Genomic DNA, 21,327 nt, shown 5'->3' with positions numbered 1-21,327 from the left:
TCCTAGGCAGCAGGCATTGGGTGTACTGTAGGTGTGGCAGTGGAAAGTGGAAAGAGTTCTGTTTGGGACTTGTTAAGCTTCACATGGGGTCGGACTTTGATAGACCGAAACATTGACCCTGCCTTTTTTAATAAAATAAGTATTTGCAGTTAAGGAGTCCTGTGAGTGCATCGTACTAATATTTTTTCTGCAAACAAAATCTGTGCATGGAGCATAGAGACAGCTGCATTTTTAAATTATGAGTGCACTTTAACTTATTTCTTATATATATATATACTGATGCCGCGGGCGTTATTCGAACACATCTCGGCACCGATTATGAGTTCTCTGCTGTTCCCCACGCAGCATGAACGCAGTCAATCGCCCCAGGCACCCGCGCTTATCGCGGATGTTTTGTTTGAATTTCATGGATTCTGTTTCTTTATTTGCAATAAAATGGATGAATTGTAATGTGTACAGTACTGTGCTACTGTGTCAATTTCATGTTTTTAAAAGCCAAAACACTAACATTCGTTTTTCTGCTCTCGCCGCGCTCGCATCTTAGTGCGGGAAGGCTGGAATTCATCCCGCGGTTTCAAATCAGGATTCCAATGTACATGACACGTGAAGTGTTCGAATAACGGCCGCTGCATCAGTATATATATATATATATATATATATATATATATATATATATACAGTGGTCGACAAATCACCAAAAAATCTTCTCGCCAAACAAAAAAATCTACTCGCCACGTTGTACCATACGTGGGCTGCTTGGGCCAATAGGAGCTCGCCACGATGTTAAATCCACTTGCCCGGGGCGTGCAAATGTATAGGTTTGTCGAACACTGTATATACAGTAGAGGCAACTCTTATTCGAACAAAAACCAGTGGCAATTCCCCAAAAAAAACAGGAAACACCCAGGTACATTCTGAATACATGCCTTAAACTTTCCTTAAACTAGCCCCAGCATTTCTGCATTGATTAATGGCCTATCAGATTAACAGCGGGGGTCCCTGGCAGTCCCATTCAAACTGAATTGGACTGCCAGGGATCCCTGCTGTGTTAATCCTATGGGTCGTTAGTCAATGCAGAAATGCCTTAAACGTGCCTCAAACTAGCCCAGAACATACCCAGAATGTAACCCGGCTAGTTTACGGCAAATGTTAGAATAAACGTTGCCTCTACTGTATATATATCATCATCATCTTCAGTCCCTGTCAGTCCACTGCTGGATAAAAGCCTCCCAATTTTTTTCCAGGTACTATGGTTGCAAGTCTCTCTTGTTCACATTCCCATCTTACTTTTGGTCTTAGTCTTAAGATATCTCTTTAAAATAAAGTTGACATCTTAGTCCCACAATATCTTCTTGTGATATGTTCGACCCATTTACCATTTCTTCAGCCTTTGGATGAAGTCACAGACTTTTGTTTGCTTTTAAAACCATTCATTATTTTTCCTGTCTCTGCGTGATATCCAGCATAAATCTCTCCATTCTTCTTTGAGTTTCGTGAAGCTTCTGAATTTTCTTTGCATTTACAGTAAAGTCCAAGTTTCACATCCATATGTGAGTGTTACACTGGTTAAACACTTTCCTTTTGAAGCACAGTGGATGGTTCCATTGCAAAATTGTTGTTTCTTCATTCTGCTATTGATTTAATTAACTTTTTCAATTCCATTGCTTAACAAAGTAGACATTGTCTCTCATTTCTAGTTTTATTCATTTTATTTCGATCTTTGCAGAGTTGACACATTTGTGGAATATCACTTTGGTCCTGCTGGAGGCCCACTTTGTTATTTTCATATGTGAGTTCTCTGATTTGATGCTGGAGGTCTTCCAGACTTATGGTGCATATAACAATGTTATCTGCAAATCGTAGATCACTCAAAATCAACAGTGAATACTTGGTTAGCTGTTTTCTCCCAGATCAATGTCTTGAAAAATGTTTCAAATGTTGCGGTGAAAACCTTTGATGACCAAGTGTCTAGCTGCTTCACTTCCTTGCTGAGCCTTATATTGCTTGTACTTTCATGTACTTTAATCTAATGATTGCTATAGCATTCTCATGAATGTTCCTTATTATGTCAATATGCACATCTTCAACAGCTTCTCTTGTTAGGATCTACAAAGCTCCATTAATTTAGGACCCTTTCAATCCCCCCCTCTCCTGTTAGCACTTAATAATGCGTTAATTTAAGCTAATACCTCTTAAGTCAATAACAGAACTTTGTAGAACTAGGCCACCCTTAAGGCCTTTAAAACAACTTAGTTGTAGACAGAATCAAATGCTTATACAGTATGTATGTACTGTACAGTATATACAGTTAGTATGTGTGCATACAATTTCTCACAATTCTACTAGGACTGTTATAATATTTTTATTTTTTCTCTTTTATACACTGGCAACTACAACCCGTGCTCTTGGTGCCATTCTTCTCTTCTAGATGAAATTATGCATAAAAGTATCCTGGCTGTAAAATTGGGCAAAACATAAGCAGCAGATTGTTTCAAAGAAAGTAAGAGCCATGGTCCCCCACAAGCCCCGCAAACATCCCAGCCGGCCCTGTATACCATGACTGCTTTTGCTCCATTAACTGATACTTTTTATTTTAAACAACCTCCTAAATTCGATAGACTTGACCAAGCTGATTTTTTCTTTTATAACAAAGTAATACAGCACGCATACAGTACCTAGCGTTTTTTAAAAGATACAGGCATTTTCCTTGTAGGTATCATTAATCCAGAGACAATGGCTTTCACTGGTTTCTGATCAGTTGCATTTATCTGAAAATGATGCACTAGCTAAAAGAATGAAAGTTTAGTGAATAAAAAAAAGACTGCAAATAATATAGCCAGTAAACTGCATGTCATTATACAATATAGTTTGTGACAAAAACTCCAGTTCTCTATTGGACTTTCTTTTTCCGACACATTTGTAAGTTCTGCATATTAATGTATGTATTGATTTATCTTTATGAAATATTAACTTATTGTCTGCGTCTCTGTGGGGGTCTATTTTCTCTTCAACTGAGATTACGCTCACACGTATGTTGTTTTATTGACATAAATCGAATAAAGGCATTGCAAAGATACTTTATCAGTGCAACAGTCTAGAGACCTATTAGGGCCAATACATTTCCACTACAATACATTATAATTAAATTAGTGTAGAGATAAAAAAAAATTGTCACACATGTTTAAGAAATAAGCATAATTAAGAATGGTTAAGAATGGTTTGCTCAGTGATTTTGTGGGAACTAAAATTAGTATAATACTGGTATACAGTATATACACTAGTCTGATAAAATCTAACAAATAAAATCTATTAGATACAATCTTGGTTTAATCCAAAACAAGCCAAAGTTGTATGCTTGAAAAACACATTTCAAGCACATTTGTTCAGCAATATATTGTATTTAGATTATGAGTAGTATTGGTAACATTATATTTAGTGGAAATGAAAATAAATAAAATAAATGTTACCCAACACAGAGCCAATTGAAGCTGCAATTCTGCCAAACGTCGTCCTATACACATTCTTTTTCCAATGCCAAAAGGAGTGTTTGCAAATGGATTAATTATGTGCTTTTCCACCAGCCATCTTTCAGGCTTATATTCTCGAGCATCAGGAAAGAAATCTTCATTCCAAGTCATTGCATGAAAATTAATCATTGCAATGGTCTATTTTAAATAGAAAAAGAAAGTAGATAATTTTATTAATTGCAATAGTTAAGATGCATTTTGGTGTTTATTATATCATTTCCCATGTCATAGTTACATAGTATAGTCATGTTCTCTATGATATTGTTAATCTTTGAATAATATTTCTGTTTACTGTACTTTTCCTAAATGCCCTATTGAAAACAGTGACATAAGACTAACTGCCACCATGACGGCAAGAAGCTAAGTCAAACTTTATTCAACAATGTATGCATCAGTGAGTCAATAGTGTGGAGTAGCCCATTGCAGTTACAATGTTTGCAGTTACAATGTTTTTAAGTGAAACTCCCAAAGTATGAAGGATGAAAATCAGATGTGACTTCGCAACTGGTATTTCTCAGCTAGCGTTTTTGTTTGCTTACAGGAAAATTGCAGCCTGGACCTTAGAAGCAGTGAGTGGGGAAAGGTGACTGGTTCATATACAGTATGCAGTAGATAGTTTAGACAAGTTGTGTCAGTGATATTATAGAAAAAAACTGTGCACCAATTGTAGTGATAAAAGTGATAGCAAATATAAAAGTCTAAGCTCCCATCGAATAACAGTATAATAGTATAATAGTCTCTATGTGCTTACTCTAATCAGAGTAGGCACATAGAGTAGGCACACAATCAGGCATTAATCAGAGTAGGTACATAGACTGTAATTCGATGGGAGTTTCATGGAAATAAAAACTTATAACTGTTTCTTCTGTAATATTTACGTGTATTGAGTTTATTGAGTGCGGACATTAGTGATATATATATATATATATATATATATATATATATATATATATATATATATATTTGAATATAGCATGCAAGTAATAGAAGTTAGTGTTGGAAAAAGATGAAACTCTTATTAGCTATTAGACTTCAATCAACATCGTCTTCTGGCTGCCTCTTGTATAGTTTCATTCTGTAAAATAATTGTGAGATTGTTACTTATTAATAATCAAAAAGAAATAAATGTTTAAAGTACACTGTCTATATGCATGCATGTTCTATGGGATGCATATGCAGGTCTTTGAAGGATGGTGCATGCATGTTCTATGGAACGCATATGCGAGTGAGTTGGCAATTACAGTTCTGTTGTATGTAAAATTATTGTATATTTACTTTGATAATCCATGAGCAGAGGCTGAAAATTTGGTGGCAGCAACCCATTGTACAAGTTCTAGGAGTCTATGATGAAAGGGGTGTGGTGCCCGCAGTTGTTTGGTGATGTAGGTGAGATCTACTGTAGGTTCATCTCATTTTTTGAGTTTGTTGGTCCATACTGGTAATGGTATTGGGACAGGTACTCAGGTGGTAGTAGGTACTCGGGTGGGAGCAGATCATAGTGATTGGTTCAGAAAGTACTATTCAATCTCTTTCTCATTTGAAAGTTGCCATAATCGAACATACCCATCCATGACATGTGAGGTGCCCAGTACCTTGTTGGCGCATGCTATTCTAATAAAGCAATCAATAAGGCTTAATTTGTGTCTCATATAATTCTTCCAGCCTTTTTGTTTAATTTTCTGCAGAATGTTTCTTCATAGCGATTTTCTCATAGATGTAAGATAGAGTTGAACTCTTATCTGTACTGTCTTAAATGACAAAATATAAGGATGTGACATCATCAAAAAGGGAGGGAAGCCAGCAAATCAGGTAATATTTGCTTCCCTCCCTTCAAAATGATGTAACTTCTGAAAACAAAAGGGAAGCCATCACATGGTAGACCCACCAATCAGATTGGTAAATATATCATGTGATGCCTTTCCTTTTTTGGAGTGATGTGACATCATCAAAAAGGAAGGGAAGCATGCTACCTGATTAGCTATCTTCCCTCCCTTTTTGATGATATCACAGCACTCCAAAAAAGGAAAGGCATCACATTGTATATCTACCAATCCGATTGGTGGGTCTACCATGTGATGGCTTCCCTTTTGTTTTCAGAAGTTACATCATTTTAAAGGGAGGGAAGCATATATTACCTGATTGGCTGGCTTCCCTCCCTTCTTGATGATGTCACATCCTTAAAAAATGGAAGCTGTCACATGGTACACTAACCAATTGGATTGTACCATATGGCAGTCAAATACCACAGTCACAATATATAGGTTTATTGTCCAATGTGTGTTTTTATTTAAATGGAATGTGGTTTTTTTTGTGGTTCATTTTTTTAGGTTGTCCATTCATTGTCATTGTGGCAATCCATGGCATATTTTGGGCATGGTTTACAACAGTCACAATTAATGGGTTTATTGGCAAGTGTAATGTATTGTACTGTTGTGCTAATGTAATTTTATTGTGTATTTCTTTTGTTTTGCAAACAAAATGGGCAAACTGTAAGGAATAGGGGAGTGCATCCTCCGCGGCGCACTTCATCCTTACCTGCTGCCTCGCGCCACCCCGCTGTCCATACAGCGCGTGCGCTCACGGAAGAGCTTTGTGGATGTCGTGGAGTCTAGCTCCGCCCCCTAGTTATGGCACACGTCGGCGTAGCGCAGCGCACACATGTGACGCTTGTGCACCGCTCCCCAGCTGCGTGTCAACACTCTCATCACGCTCACCTGTCTCCTGCACCGCTCCACCTATCCCTGCTTCTGCTGAGGCTGCACCTCTACTCCTCCCCTCTCTCCCATTGGTCCTGTCCTCCTATATATGCTCAGCTGGGCCACTTGCACTTTGGCTGAGCATAGTTCCTGGTAGCGTTGTTCTCCCACTACCTGGTTCCTTCTCTTGCCTTGTTCCATTTTCCATTGCCTTGCTTTCCAGATTGATCTCCTGTGTACTGACCTGGCTTGAACCTTGGACTCCGCACTTCGGGCTTACCGACCCCGGCTTACCTCTGACCTTCTGCATCTCTCCAAACCTTACCATGGCTTATGAACCTCTACTATCCTACTGGCTCCAACCACTGACCACGGCTATCAGACAGACTAATCTACTGGCTCCTACCTCTGACCTTGGCAAGTATCAAGACTAATCTATACTCTCCAATCTTGACCCGGCTGCCTGAACATCCACTCTCCAGGATGCATGTGCCTCTGTGGTTGTGGGTGGCATTTCTACCATTCCCACCTCAGTTCCGTGGTCCCGCCTTGTTTGTGGTGAGCACAGCGTTACAGTATGCTCAGCCCCACAAACATTGACCTTGTCCTCAGTTGTGCCTTGTCCTCAGCTGGTGACAGGTGCTCCCAACTAGAGACACCAACAGGCTAGTCCTCTGAGATCCGCGACCCCTTTTTTGTCCTCACCGCACAGCAATCTCTCCAATGAACCCTGTCTTCCCACTTTTAATCGCTTCTCCGGTGATCCCCATGGGTGTTGTGGCTTCCTTAACCAATGTGCTATTACATTTGAGCTATCTCCTTCTCGCTTCCTCTGTGCAAGATCTAAGGTGGCATACATCATCGCTCTACTTACTGGAGATGCCCTGGCATGGGCTTCCCCCATCTGGGAACGGAGACTGGAGCTGTCACAGAACCTCGACCACTTCACTGGAATTCAGATGTGTCTTCGACACTCTGGGCTGTAAAGTGACTGCTGCATCTTCTTAATTTCATCTTTCTCAGGGTTCTCGCCCGGTCGCACGCTACGCCCTGGTGTTTTGTACCATTGCAGCTGAAACAGGCTGGAACAATGAGGGTCTGTCAGAAGCCTTTTTTGCAAGGTCTATCTAACTCCCTTAAGGATGAACTGGCCGCTCAAGAGTGCATGCTGATCTGGAGGAACTCATCGCTGTCTGCATTAGAGTGGACTAACATTTCAAGAGAGGAAGGCTGAACGTTCTCGCTCTTGGCTGCTCCCGGCCAGATGACCGGCTTTTCATTTTTCCCCTACAGATCCACCGCCTCCGCAGATGTACTAATGGACTCTGTCACTATGGGCACCAAGCCCTTCGCAGCCCGCTCAAACCGGGAAACGCTAGCGCTCTTGAGGTATCGGGGAATCCAATTGCCAGTTCCACCAGACTTCCATGACATTCCTAGGATACATTATCTTAGACTATGGTTTTGCTATGGATCCTACCAAGCTTAAGGCAGTTATGAACTGGCCCCAACCCACTTCTCTCAAAGCAATCCTGCGTTTCTTAGGATTCGCGAACTACTATCGCAAATTCCTTCGAGACTTTTCTACCACACTAGCCCCGATCCCAGTCTTAACCATGAAAGGGGCAGATGCTGCACTTAGCCACACGAAGCAGTCCAGGCTTTTGGCCTCCCCAAAAGAACTTTCGTCTCTGCACCCATCTTAATTCATCCTGATCCCCAGACAACCCTGGAAGTAGATGCATCCGATGTAGGGGCTGGCGCCATATTATCTCAGAGACAGTCACCACAAACTAAGCTACATCCTTGTGCTTTTTAAAAAAAAGAAATTTTGTCAGCAGAACAGAACTATGACGTCGGTAATCGGTAGTTATTAGCTATTACACTCGCTCTTCAGGAATGGAAACACATCTTGGAAGGTACTGAACACCCAATCACCATCCTCACAGATCATAAGAACTTGCTGTATATTGAGAGCGCCCATTATCTTGGAGCATGTCCGACTCGCTGGTCACATTTTGTTTCATGATTTAACTGCATAATTTCTTTTATTCCGGGGTCAAAATATTTAAAAGCAGATGCCTTACCTTGCCAGTTCATAGCCGAAGACAAAACAGATTGCCATCTGAGACTATCCTCCCATCCGCCAACTCTTTAGACGTCCTGGATGATATTTTGGCGAACCAATCTCATATTCCAGAACGTCTAGAGGTTCCGGAGGGTTGTTTGAATGCAGCCCCACGTTTTTGCAAGAACATTTTGGAATGAAGCCATTCATCGAAATCAGCCCGAAGAACTACCGATCTCATTAAACTTACATTTTAGTGGCCCACTATGTAAAAAGACACCAAACTTTTTGTCGTCTTGTTTCACATGCGTCCGCAACAAGAGCTCTCGCAACAAACCACCTGGACTCTTATGCCCTCTGCCCATACCAGACTGTCCTTGGAGTCACTTGTCCATGGACGTTATTTTTGAATTACCTCCCTGTAAGAGAATGAACACCATCCTCGTTGTTGTCGAACGTTTTCTAAACAATCTCATTGCGTCCCTTTAAAAGGTCTTCCCAACTCAACCACACGAGCAAATATTTTTACCAAAGAAATCTTTCGCATCCATGGATTACCCTCGAACATAGTCTCTGATCGAGGCTCAAAATTTGTTTCCAAGTTTTGGCGATCTTTTTCCTAGAGGATGGGCATTTCCTTAAATTTTTCATCCGGGTACCACCTTCAGACCAACGGTCAGACTGAGAGGACAAATCAAACCTTGGAACAGTACTTACGGTGCTTCATCTCCAATGCCCAAGACGACTTGGTGGATCTTCTTCCCTGGGCAGAATTCACCCACAATTCTCTAAGAAATGAATCAAAACAAGAATCCCCATTTTTCATTAACTACGAATTTCATCCTGCACGGCTTCCCATCACTTCCGCTTCTTCCGAGGTCCCAGTGACTGACAACATAATCAATTACTTGCATGAATCTTGGAGGAGAATTCAAAGGACTCTTGTGGAGGCGACTCGCAGATGAAAATCCCAGGCTGATCGTCATTGTTGCAAAGTACCCTAGTTCAAACCAGGAGATAGAGTATGGCATTCTTCGAAGAACATCAGGCTCAAGACACCTACTCTCAAATTGGCCCCAAGATTTTTTTGGCCCATGCTCCATCCTGAAGAAGATTAATCTGGTTGCGTACCGTCACCAGCTCCCCTCATCCATGAGGATACCTTCGGTGTTCCATGTATTTCTCTTAAAGCCTGTCTTCCAAAGTTCTCAGTTTCCAGACTCCTCTTCTATTCCTGCTCCGTGATCGTACAAGGACAAGAAGAATATGAGGTACAATCCATTATTGATTCAAGAAATTCAAGAGGAGCGGTACAATATTTGGTGCATTGGAAGGGGATCGGACCTGAAGAACGATCCTGGATACCCCATCACCAAATACATGCTCCCAACCTAATAAGGCAGTTTCATGTGAAGTACCCCCTCAAGCCATATTGGAGTTGTCCAGAGGCCGCTCCCCAAGGGGTGCTGTAAGGAATCGGGGAGCGTGTCATCCGCAGCGCACTCCCTCCTTACCAGCTGCCTCACGCAACCCTGCTGTCCATATAGTGAGCGTGCTCATGGAAGAGCATTGTGGACGTTGCGGAGTCTGGCTCCTCCCCCCAGTTACGGCGTGCGTTGGCATCGCATAGAGCGCAAACGTGACGCGTGTGCACCGCTCCCCAGCTGTGCGTCAAGACTCATCACGCTCACCTGTCTCCTGCACCGCTCCACCTATCCTTGCCTCCACTGAGGCCGCACATCTACTCCTCCCCCCTCTCCCATTGGTCCTGTCCTCCTATATATGCTCAGCTGTGCGACTTGCACTTTGGCTGAGTATAGTTCCTGTTAGCATTGTTTTCCTACTTCCTGGTTCCTTGTCTTGCCTTGTTCCGTGTTCCATTGCCTTGCTTTCCAGATTGATCTCCTGTGTACTGACCCGGCTTGACCCTTGGACTCCGTACTTCTGGCTTACCGACCCCTTCATACCTCTGACGTTCGCATCTCTCCAAACCTGACCACGGCTTACGAACCTCTACTATCCTACTGTCTCCAACCACTGATCACGGCTATCGGACTTGGACTATTCTACTGGCTTCTACCTCTGACCTCGGCAAGTTTCAAGACTAATCTAAACTCTCCAATCCTGACCCGGCTGCCAGACAATCCACTCTCCAGATGTGCCCCGTGGCTGTTGGTGGCGTTTCTACCAAATCCCACCTCAGTACCGGGATCCCGCCTTGTTTGTAGTCATCATAGCGTTACACAAACGTGGTATTAGCCATTTATGGCTAGTAGTGCCTTTGCCCATTTGTATGTGGGATGATAGGGGTAGAGGGGTTGGGGTGGAGGTAGTTGCTCTTGGGAGTGTGGTTAGGCTTCCTGGTTGGGTATCGAGGTGGGGGTTAACCCCTTAATTATTATAGCGGTTTCTAACCTCTAAGGTTATTAAGGGGTTATTGGCTAGTAGTTATTTTTTTATTTTAATGTTGCTGCCAACGGAGGATGAAGAGGACTTGGAGGATAGTGATAAATATGAGGGAGGCCTTCATCCTGGCAGAGGTATGTCCAACTTTTATTTAGTTTATGCTGGCTTGATAATGTTTTATTTTTAACGGTCAAATGAGCTATTATTGAGATCTGGATAATAGGGATTTTGGATAATAGGGATTTTGCCCATTACTATACTGTATGTGTTAGGGGGTTCTTGGGGGTTGATGGGGTGGGTAGTAGGGTGCCCATTCATTGATATTGGGATTATCTTTGCTCCCTTTGAGGGCATAGGTAACCACCCTTGCAATCAATGAGTGTATTGGCTAGTATTGGTGTTTGTATTGTGTTTTAAAATGTATTGGGGTACAGGTATTTAACCCCTTCATTACCGTAGCAGTTAGCTGCTAAGGTAATGAAGCTGCGTGTAAATGCATTTTTATTACACAGGATTGAAGCAGGGGGGCTCCAAGGCTGAAAAATATGCGGTTCTGCTCCTGAGACCCCTGCTACAATACTCTATTATTAAAATCAAATAAAAACAGCGCAATTGCCTGTTAGAGCTGTGCAGGGATATGCCATTCTCTCTGTGCAGGCAGATCACATGGACAAAATATACAAAAATATAAGGATAAGGAGATAAGGACATTGCTATTCCCGGTAGTATTGGCATTTTCCTACCTCAGGGCTTCGGACTTGCAATAGCTCCTTCTGAATACTGCCATAACACAAATGTCAGACCGTGAGGTAGGGTCATGCCAACCCGTTCGATTTGGCAGTGACTTTATCGAAGCTTCTTGAAAAGGCCCCATTGTGTTTCCTAGCTAGAGGAAGAGATTTCCTCTTGACAATGGTCTGCCTCCAGAAACGTTGAGGATTTGTCAGGTGTGTTGGCCTTTTTTGTATTTTTATATTATATTGCACTATTTATACTGTTACATTGTGATATCTGTACTTTTTTTTACTTGTACAGTATAATGGCAAAATATATAACTTTTGCAAACTATATACTGAGTGCAGACTGATGACAGGCATGATTTAAAATAGTCACAGAAGACCTTTTCTTGAAGTAGTAGACACCGACAAACATTGCACAGGTGATATTTGTCAATACACAGGTATCTGGATTAACACCATACAGCCAAGCAGTGGTTAAATTCATATACGGGAACTATATGCTCTTCCACTGTAATATAAATAGCTTAGGTAATTAACCTAAGTTCGCTATTCAGCACAGTATTATTTGTTTTGAGTTCGATAAATAACTGTGTCTTTTCAATAGCAAGTCCATACCAGTTTCTTATGGGACATAACATCTATTTCAATATGATAGATATGAGTACTGATCTCATAAAAGAATACTCCTCTTGAAGTTCGAGTATACTCCTCACACTTTTAAGTAATTTTATTATTTTTTGTGACAATCTATGTGTGTCACAATGTTTTAGCATTTAGTTTAAATTAAAAATTATTTTTTATATTATATTCACTGTGCCACAAATCTTACATTTTTTAAAGAGTGCGGAACAAGGGTCATTCGGCTATCCTCTTTTGCAACCTATTAGAACCTAATACATATCTAAACTTCCCCAGGACTAATTAATACTAATTAATGTATCAAAACCTTGAAGCACTACAGTGGGAACAAATATTCTCTTTTCTACTTGACATATTGGTAACCAATTTATGTTTTATTGATGAATCATATCAAGATGAAATTATTAATAATACTGACATGTTATATTGTTTTCAAAATTGAAGATATCAGTGGAAAAAAAAACTCACTCCCCGAGGAAGCAAAAATCCACCAAGGCTTGTATCTTTCTCTAATGTTCGACTTGTGAAAGGTACGGTAGGGGTCAGCCTATAACAATAAGATATTTCACTTCAGTTTATATTTCTTAATGGTAATTCTGAAAAAATATTACTGAAATTAATAACTTACAAAATTACCTCATAGATTCTTTTATGCAAGACTTTAAATAAGGCATTTTTTGTAACATGGCTGCTGTTGGTGACTGAGTTGAGGGCAATGTATTCAGAATTTCTTCAAGAAGCTTTTCTTGAACATTGCTGTTTCTTGAAAGGTGAAAGATAACCCACATCAAAGAATTTGCTGTCTGTAAGTAAAAGCATAGCATATTGAATAAATGCATTGCAAATCACTGATTATAAATACATATACATGCTAAAGAGTAAGCTGTGGGGATATGTGAACCACTGTACCATTGTGCACGATTGTATTAGTTATAGAAGATCCCTTATATTGAACTGTGTCATTGATAAGATAATTTGGAGGATCCCTAGAAGTAAGGCAGAGGGAGTTGTCATGTGATGCTACCAGGAAGAAGCTATACTACAGACAATGGTTTTTCCCAGTTATTAAAAAGCTTGTCTCTCATGTATATGCTTTACTACTTTATAAACACAGAAACATGATTACATGGCATCAGTCAGTTTACATGTGGAGAGAGCACCTTGCTGCTGTTTTCTATGCTGGAAGCACAAGACAGACAAAGAAATTGAAGCAGTAAGCTAAAGTGGCACAGAGACTATTGTAAGTAATGGGTGTTTTGCCATTCTCATCCATCCTGTACAAGTAGCTACTGGCAATGTTGCAGAGAACAAGAAAAACTTCAACTAAGATGACCACTTCAATGGTGGTCATAGGAACTGAGGAGAAAATTATCATGTTAAGTAATCACTATTTTTAAATATTGTGGAGGAGGCAGCATTGCATATTTAGAATAACTTTAATTTTGAGGAAGGTACAAATATAAAGTTAAGTTAGATACTGTCCAAGTTTTAGGAATATTGTAAACTAAAAAGGAATGAGACTTTTGAAAGATACAAATATAGCAATATGTCATGATATGCAATATGTTTCAATTCATGAAATTAATTAATACCAATGCCCCATATGAATTGACAGAGTATTTGATAAGAGATCAAATTATTTGTGGCATCAAAGAAAATGTGTTAGGTGAAATACTTATCTGCGAAGAGATCTAAACATAGATAAAACTCCTCAGATATATAGGGCATTGAAAACTTTGACAGCACAAGCAAAAGAGCTACTTTAACCTGAAGGAGTTATCTATGCTTTAGGAATAAAAGAGGTCAGCCAGAAATGCATTTTTGGGGTTAAATAAGTAGAAGTTTTTGGGGACGTTGTTAATCATGAATATATGAAACCTGACAAAAGAAAAGTGTCAGGCATTAAAACGATTAAGGATTCAAAGGTTGCTGATAACATTACATTAGTACAGTATGTTTTGTAGTTGCAACTTATATGCAAAATAAATTTATGCTTACAGCAGATGCACTTTCCAGAGCAGTGACTCCATCAATGCACGGTGAGAAGACCTCAGAAACAGAGATGCAAGCTTATAATGATCTAATTATAAAGTAAATCCCTATAGTTATCCACCAAATTTCAAATAATCAAATGAGAAACAGAAATGAACTAATCACTAAGGATCCTTGCAGATTTCATAATGAAAGGGTGTCCTAATGAAAAATAATTTTGCTCTACAAGTGTAAGGTCAGGTCCCTGCTGGCTACTGCAACGCCCGCGTGGTGGACGCTGCAGGAACAAGAGCCGCCCCTCAATGGGGCAGGGCCCGCTGTGAGTGGGGGGCGCCACCCTGCTCAGTGAGTTTTTCCAGCCTGCAAGAAAATTGTGAGAGGAACAAGCGACGGAGCGCTAGGCCACACCCCCAGCGGTTGAGCCAATGAGGGTGAACCTGCCGGGTGATGTCACAGCCGCGCCCCGTCACTCCCCTGTCACATCCCCCCTATCTTTCCCCCTGCAGCTCTCTTCAGACCGGGGAATTTGGCTGCACGCACCACTAGCCTCGCAGGCGCGCGTGTAGCGCAGGCACTGGTGCCGTAGCCTAAGTGTATTTGGAATGGCAAAAGGTCCAAAAGGGTCATACAATTGACTCCTTGTAAACCAGTTCACAGAACTTTTAAGGGCTAAAGCATCTCACAAATTACACATTTCCAATATTAATTCACTGTTTAGCTAATTAATTGGAGCTCATTCACAAGTTGCAAGTTATTCACCATCACTTTAATTTTGTTTAATTATGCTAACTCCCATCCATAACTGTCTCCTCTCCATCACAAGCCCTATTTAGGCACTGAATGGGAGTTAGCAAAATTAATTCAATGGTTGGTAAATTTTGACTGTACTGTTTCCCAGTTGGGACTGACTCATTACATTTTTCGTGAAGAAAAGGGGCAAATTACACATTATTTGGGTCAAAGCTTCGCTCGTCTATATTTAGGAGTAGAAAAATGCAAAGAAAAGGAAGTGATCTATGGGCAACAAATTAATAAAAACATTACTAATATTATTGAAAACTGTTTTCATTGTTTGAAATTCAAACTGTGCTAACAGACAGAGCTATTGAAGCCAATACTATTCCACATAGAGCTCATGAGGAGGTAGGCATTCATTTATTTAACTGGAAATCAAATGATTATTTAATAGTCACAGATTATTATTCTTTCTATCCAGAAATGTGCACTCAAAGCAACGTCAGAATCAAATCTGTAATAGCAAGTTTGAAGGGCATATTGGACAGATGCAGTTCCAAATGAATTGTTCAGTGATTATGAGCACCATTTTTCACTGTGCTAAATTTAGTCAATTTGTCAGGGATTGGATAGTTGTCAAATACTGTAATATTTAGCCCAAATTACCATTAATAAAACAGATTGGTGGAAAGTTCAGTCAAGACAGTAAAAGAACCTTATGAAAAAAAAACTTTTGAATGCTGGGTTAATCTGTATAGAGCTTTATTAGTTTACCAAAGCACACAATGTACAATGATTTTTATCCAGCTCAACTGTTGATAGGGAGAAGGATTTGGTCCAATATATCAATCAGTGATAACTTGCTAAACTCTGAAGACAATAATCAAAAAAGAGAGATAACAGAATGGAGGGTTAAAAAAATGATTTCAGGGATCTAGGTCTCAAGCTTATGGCTGAATCCCCGCTGGCGCTGGGCATGCTTGGCGCTTGGCGCGCTTACCTCTTTAAATCTGTATCTTCTCGTCCACGCTCATGTGGCGCACCTGCGCTTATGCGCGGGCATGTACACTCTCCCAAGTTTGGTGCTTGGGGAGACAAGGGAATTTTACTTTGGAGCTCAGAGCAGGGTCACATGACCCTGCACTGACAAATGAGGACAGAGAAGCAGTATAGGCAGAGTGGAGAGAGGTGGAAGGGGGGGGGTGGACTGAGAGGTGAAGAGGGGGGATGAGAGGTGAAGAGAGGGGGCTGAGAGGTGATGAGGGGGCGGGGGAGGCTGAGAGGTGAAGGGGTAGCGGGGGGGCTGAGAGGTGAAAAGGGGGTGAGGGGGGGGCTCTGAGAGGTGAAGGGGGAGCCAGGGGACTAAGCTGAGAGAGGTGAAGGCTGGGAGGGGGAGAAGTGAAGGGGGAGAGGTAAAGGGGGAGGGGGAGAGGTGAAGGGGGTAGAGGTGAAGGGGGAAGAGGTGAAGGGGGGAGAGAAGGGGGAAGGAGAGAAAGGAGAGAAGGAGGGAAGGGGAAGAGAGAGGGAGGGGGGAAAGGGGAGAGAGAGGAGGGAAGGGGGAGAGAGAGGAGCAGGGGGGAGGAGAGGGGGGAGATAATTACACACACATGAGACACACACACAGACACAAACACACAAACAGCCCCGATCCATCCAAGGACACGCCCCTCCCTTAGCAGCTACACCCCCCCACCCCTGCTCTAAAATTCTTGCAGGGCACCTGATCGCTCATGCTTGGAGAGTCACCGCTCTCAAGCATGAGCAAGCTCAGTGGCAGTATGGCCGCAGCCTAAAGGCAAGGATCTCCAAGTTAGTATTTTCATAAATACTATAAGTGCCATGCGCTACCCCAGGGAGGCAATTAGAGCTTAGGAAGGTTAATGCATTGCTAAGAAAGTGGTGTAGGAAGGAGAGTTTAGGTTTTTTAGAACACTGGGAGTCTCTGAGAGATGCTATCTTTATAGAAGGTATTGATTGAACCTCAATGGAGGGATCTTCTATGCTAGGGTTTAGGATGTTCAAAATGTTGGAGGAGATTTTAAACTAGTACGGAAGGGGGCAGGACAATCAAGAGGTAATGGACTAGACAGAAAAGATAGGAATGAGGAAATTGCTACGTGTCGCAGGAGTGGAGTGGGGGTAGAGGGAGTTTGGCAAGCAGGGAGACACCCATACAGTATAAAATACAGATATTACTAGCATACTTCTAAAGACTACATCCATTTGGATTAGAAAGACAGGAGCAGATAAGATAAAAATAGCAACACTGGTAAAAACCTTGCTAATGAATGAAGCCTGAGAGATAAAATGGAGGAGCTTTATAATATCATAGGCATTACTGAAACATGTGTGAGGAAACTCATGACTGGACAGTTAATATCGAGGGCTTTCTCCTTAGTGATCAAGAAAATAGAAGAGGTGATGGGCTATGTTTACATGTTACACTGGATATAATTCCAATTATAGCAGAAGATGTTTATTAAGGAATCAATGAAAATCTAGAGACTTTGTGGATAGCAATTAGCAGTGGAGGTAAAATTACAAAGAAAATGTTAGTAGGGATATGCTATAAACCACTAAGTATCTTTCAGAGGAAGGAAGCCAAAATAGTTTTGCAAAATAGGTGATTTTAATTCTCCAGAAATACTGTAGACTAGAGCAATGAGATTAGCATTCTAACTAAAGGAAACAGGTTTCTGAGGGTGCCAAATGCCAATTACTTTACCCAAGTTAGTCATGTGTAGCCCAGTCTCCTGGGACTACTAACTTATAGGCCTTATAGCACTGTAAGTCCCCTTTAATAAGTGGTCAGTGTTAGCAGTAGACTATGCTGGGAATGTTATATTGTTCATTGTGCATGTTCAATAATGTTCAGGGCTAGCCTATGTTTGTAAGGGGGGCCAATGACAGCGAGTAGGCCGGCTTACCAGCCACTCCCCAGGGAAGGAGGGGTTGTTCCTATGTAGTGTAGAGTAGTTAGTGTGTGGGAGTTCTGGAATAGATGTCAGAGTGTGCAGACACTAGAGTGAGTTCTCCTGCTAGAGGAGTACACTAGTCCTAGTCCTATATGGGATAAGGTACTGAAGATATGTGATCCACTGTATGTACTTTACTGCAAATAAACCTCAGTCATACCAACACCTGGGGTAGTAATTGAAGTACGACTAAGTACGAAAGAAGAAGTGTCCATGAGGTGCAACCTGAAGCCTCAGGATCCTCTTGGACTGGAGGCACAGACCACTAAAGAACAACCATGAGCCTGTCCTGATGTCCTCCCCATACTATTGCAGAGATCTTCTGCCTCCGGTTTACCACCAGGTATGATACAGCAGCCACAGAGCACACTGGTAGCAACACCTTTCCCAGAAAGGGGGGGAAAGAGGGCTACACATGAAAATCTCTTATGCAAAATATATCACCACAAATAAACATTTCTCCAGGACCAATATAGATACTGGAACTTTGAAGCACATAATCAGTAGAAAATGTTGGCAAACTTACGGTTTCAACACCACCAATCTGAAGTTCAGAAAAAAGTCCAGGAAGTTGTTTTTCTGTTAGCAGTTTGTCCGAATAAATTGTGCTAAGTATATCATCTTTCTTTGCAGTCGGGCAGTTTGCAAGACTTTTATCGATACAACTTTTTGCTAACAGATACAAGTAAATGCCAAAAATAATATTATTTAGAACAAGTGGATGAAAACACATTAAATCATGTGGTATAGCAGAAAAGTGCAAGCATTGTCAATATCATTGCATGTCATTATGTCATTATATATTTTTCCTTGCTCTGAGTTTCTATTTTCCTTAGTAATACAGGATAATTATAAACTAAAACGCACTTTGATTAGAGTAAGATTTGTTAGAGTGGATCGAAATTTCATGAAGACATGTAGTTTGGATAGCAGATGATGATAATGATGCAGAATATCGCAACCCGATCTGACTTTAACTGCCATTATCATGAATGACAGTTAACGCAGGATGAGTGCATTGGTAAACTTCTCATTAATCATATTTTTTCCTTTCTCATACATTAATCTGAAAGGTGTATTATGTTGAGGTGACTTAATGTAACACAACCAGATATCAATGAATAGAAAGAAGAGAATGGCTAAAACTGTGAAATAAAATGCACACATTCTGTAGTGTAGCTGGCTGTATTTGGTTATTTATTTTGTAGTTTAGAGCTTGAGTAGTGCCTCTATTTACTTTAACAATATTATTTTTATTATTAATTTATACATGGAAATGATGATGGCCTTTTATTTTAGCTTGCCGTATGTCAAAATAGAAACAAATAATACATCTTGGAAACAACAGTTTGAATAAATATAATCAATGTTTTAGAGCTACCATATCACCAGTGCTTAACACATATGTAGCGAGCATTATTATCCTTGTTACCGCAATACATTGTATTAACGCATTATTTAACACAGAGCTATTAAAAACAATGGTAATATGGGCATTATCGCCATTATGTACGGTACATGTTATTTTCATGTTTGTGCTAGTTAAGAGAGTAATAATGCTGCTATATCGGTATTTATCAAACTAAAAGTACAGCATATGCGCACCAGAGGTGAGTAAAAGTAAATGAAATTTAAATTGACACAAAACATAAGATTCCTATAATAAAGTAATTAGTGGTAATCTCAGAGCACAGATCAGAGGAGTATTGCAACATTCATCATTGTAGTTATATTAAGGCTAGGGCATGCTGTAATTCCCTGAACCAGTAGCAAAAAACTGCAACACTCAATAGTCTCTCAAAGTGACTAGTGTCAATGCGTATTGCTTCGTCAAAGGAGTACTATTCCATACTATTGCATTGTATCATCCATTCTGAACTGATTTTATCTTTCATAGGTACATACAGTACCTTTACATATACAAAAAGAACAAACTGAAGTAAAGTATTTTCTGTTTGTGACACTCAAGTTATATATATATATATATATATATATATATATATATATATATATATATATATATATATATATTACAACAAGACAAACAGCCTGCAGCAAACTAAGCAAATAATGAGTACTTAAATTAGTAATATAATAACCACTAACGGTGCTAGGGACTAGAAGTAATATAACAATGAAAAGAAAAAGAAAAGCGTCCCAACTCAGCACTCAAGTATACTCAGAACAAATATCAAAGAAAATTATGATTTATTTAACAGCACAAATAAGCAAACATAAAATACAAAAAATATTAAAACAAACCCTGACATCCTCCTGTGATAGAATATGTATCAGACAGGGGAAATCCCCTATGAAGATACTGATGGACCCCTAATACCCATAGCAAGGGAAAAAAGCCTATAAGCACAAAATATATGTAGAACAAGGGGTTACCAATAACCCCTTGAACCTACAAGGCCAGCCTCACCCCTAGTTCATATAAAACCACACAGCAAGCATAGATAACACATGCACCAAATTGCCTAATACATGCTGATGTAAAATACATATAATATACACATACACCGTAAATGCAGTTGGTATAATCAAGGCAAACCAGGCACAGTACCAAAAAGAGACTGTTAGTATGGGATCAACAATGGTTAACAGTTCACATCAGTTACCATAGTCCATGAGACCATCCATGCCACACTGTGATAGTAAAATGTCCAAAGGGTAAAGATCTTCCAATTGAGGGGTCCATCCGCAGGGGTCAGGAAAAAACAAACGCCTATATAAACGCATATCCATATATAATATATAATGTCTAGATGTTTTATTATCAGAAGTCTTTCATTTTTCAAATTTTATGTCATTTAAATTGATGTTAATATTATCTTATCATAAAAAAATGTTTGCAGTTTTCATTCTATCAATGGTACTTCCATTATGCATAATCTTGATTGCTGTATTTATACATACAGTGGCGACACAGTTTATTACACTGCGGCCAGATCCGCAAGCCGGGAGATTTCCCGGCTTGCTAGTGGCCGCCCCTCGGCGTGCCGCGCGTCATAGACGCGCGGTCACGCGTCTTCGGGAGCCTGCGCCCCCTGCACGCGCGTCCAGGGCTCCCCGAGGGAGCCCTGGTGTCCCGCGATCGCGGGACGGCGGCAAGGGGTTCCGGGGGACCCGGCGGACCCGGCAGCGGTAGGGAGAGCGCCCCGATCGGAGGGCGCTCTTCCGCTGCGGCCAAGAATGGGCAAATGCTCGAATAAACTTGGCCGCAGCGGTACTGTATACAGATGTAGCATATTTTACTGCACATGCTGGCACCATTACTCCATCAATTTTTAATGAGCAACTAATGCTGTTACAATGGCCTTTGCTCCTGCCTGCACATTGTATGTCCCCCAATGCAAATTGCCAGTGGGAGCAATAAAGTTTGCAATATCTGTAACAAGTTTTATGTATCTACTGCCTTCTTTTTTTTTTTCTCCTCACTACAGGTGTGGTAAGATTAAATGTTTTCGGCACCAGGGCAAACCATGGTCACTTGACCATAGAGAACAAGGCGGAAGTATGGACCTCCCAAAACATGCCCATGGC

General features: G+C 40.7%; 1 protein-coding gene across 1 annotated transcript in view; it reads right to left on the bottom strand.

Annotated features, from left to right (window-relative positions):
- Positions 1-2,675: 2,675 nt before the first annotated feature.
- LOC142488161 (1,25-dihydroxyvitamin D(3) 24-hydroxylase, mitochondrial-like) overlaps positions 2,676-21,327 on the bottom strand; it is a 53,141-nt gene continuing 34,489 nt past the window's right edge. Inside the window, exons 9-13 of the mRNA XM_075588536.1 lie at positions 18,305-18,450; positions 12,713-12,879; positions 12,545-12,623; positions 3,468-3,665; positions 2,676-2,786 (exon numbers count right to left, since the gene is read on the bottom strand). Of these exons, the coding sequence (XP_075444651.1) occupies positions 2,676-2,786; positions 3,468-3,665; positions 12,545-12,623; positions 12,713-12,879; positions 18,305-18,450 (701 nt within the window). The remainder of the gene's footprint in view (positions 2,787-3,467; positions 3,666-12,544; positions 12,624-12,712; positions 12,880-18,304; positions 18,451-21,327) is intronic.

Source organism: Ascaphus truei, chromosome 2 (assembly GCF_040206685.1).
Source record: "Ascaphus truei isolate aAscTru1 chromosome 2, aAscTru1.hap1, whole genome shotgun sequence".
In the NCBI taxonomy this organism is placed as follows: Eukaryota; Metazoa; Chordata; class Amphibia; order Anura; family Ascaphidae; genus Ascaphus; species Ascaphus truei.
Note: the sequence above shows the minus strand (reverse complement) of the source record. Positions and strands in the feature narration are given on the sequence as shown.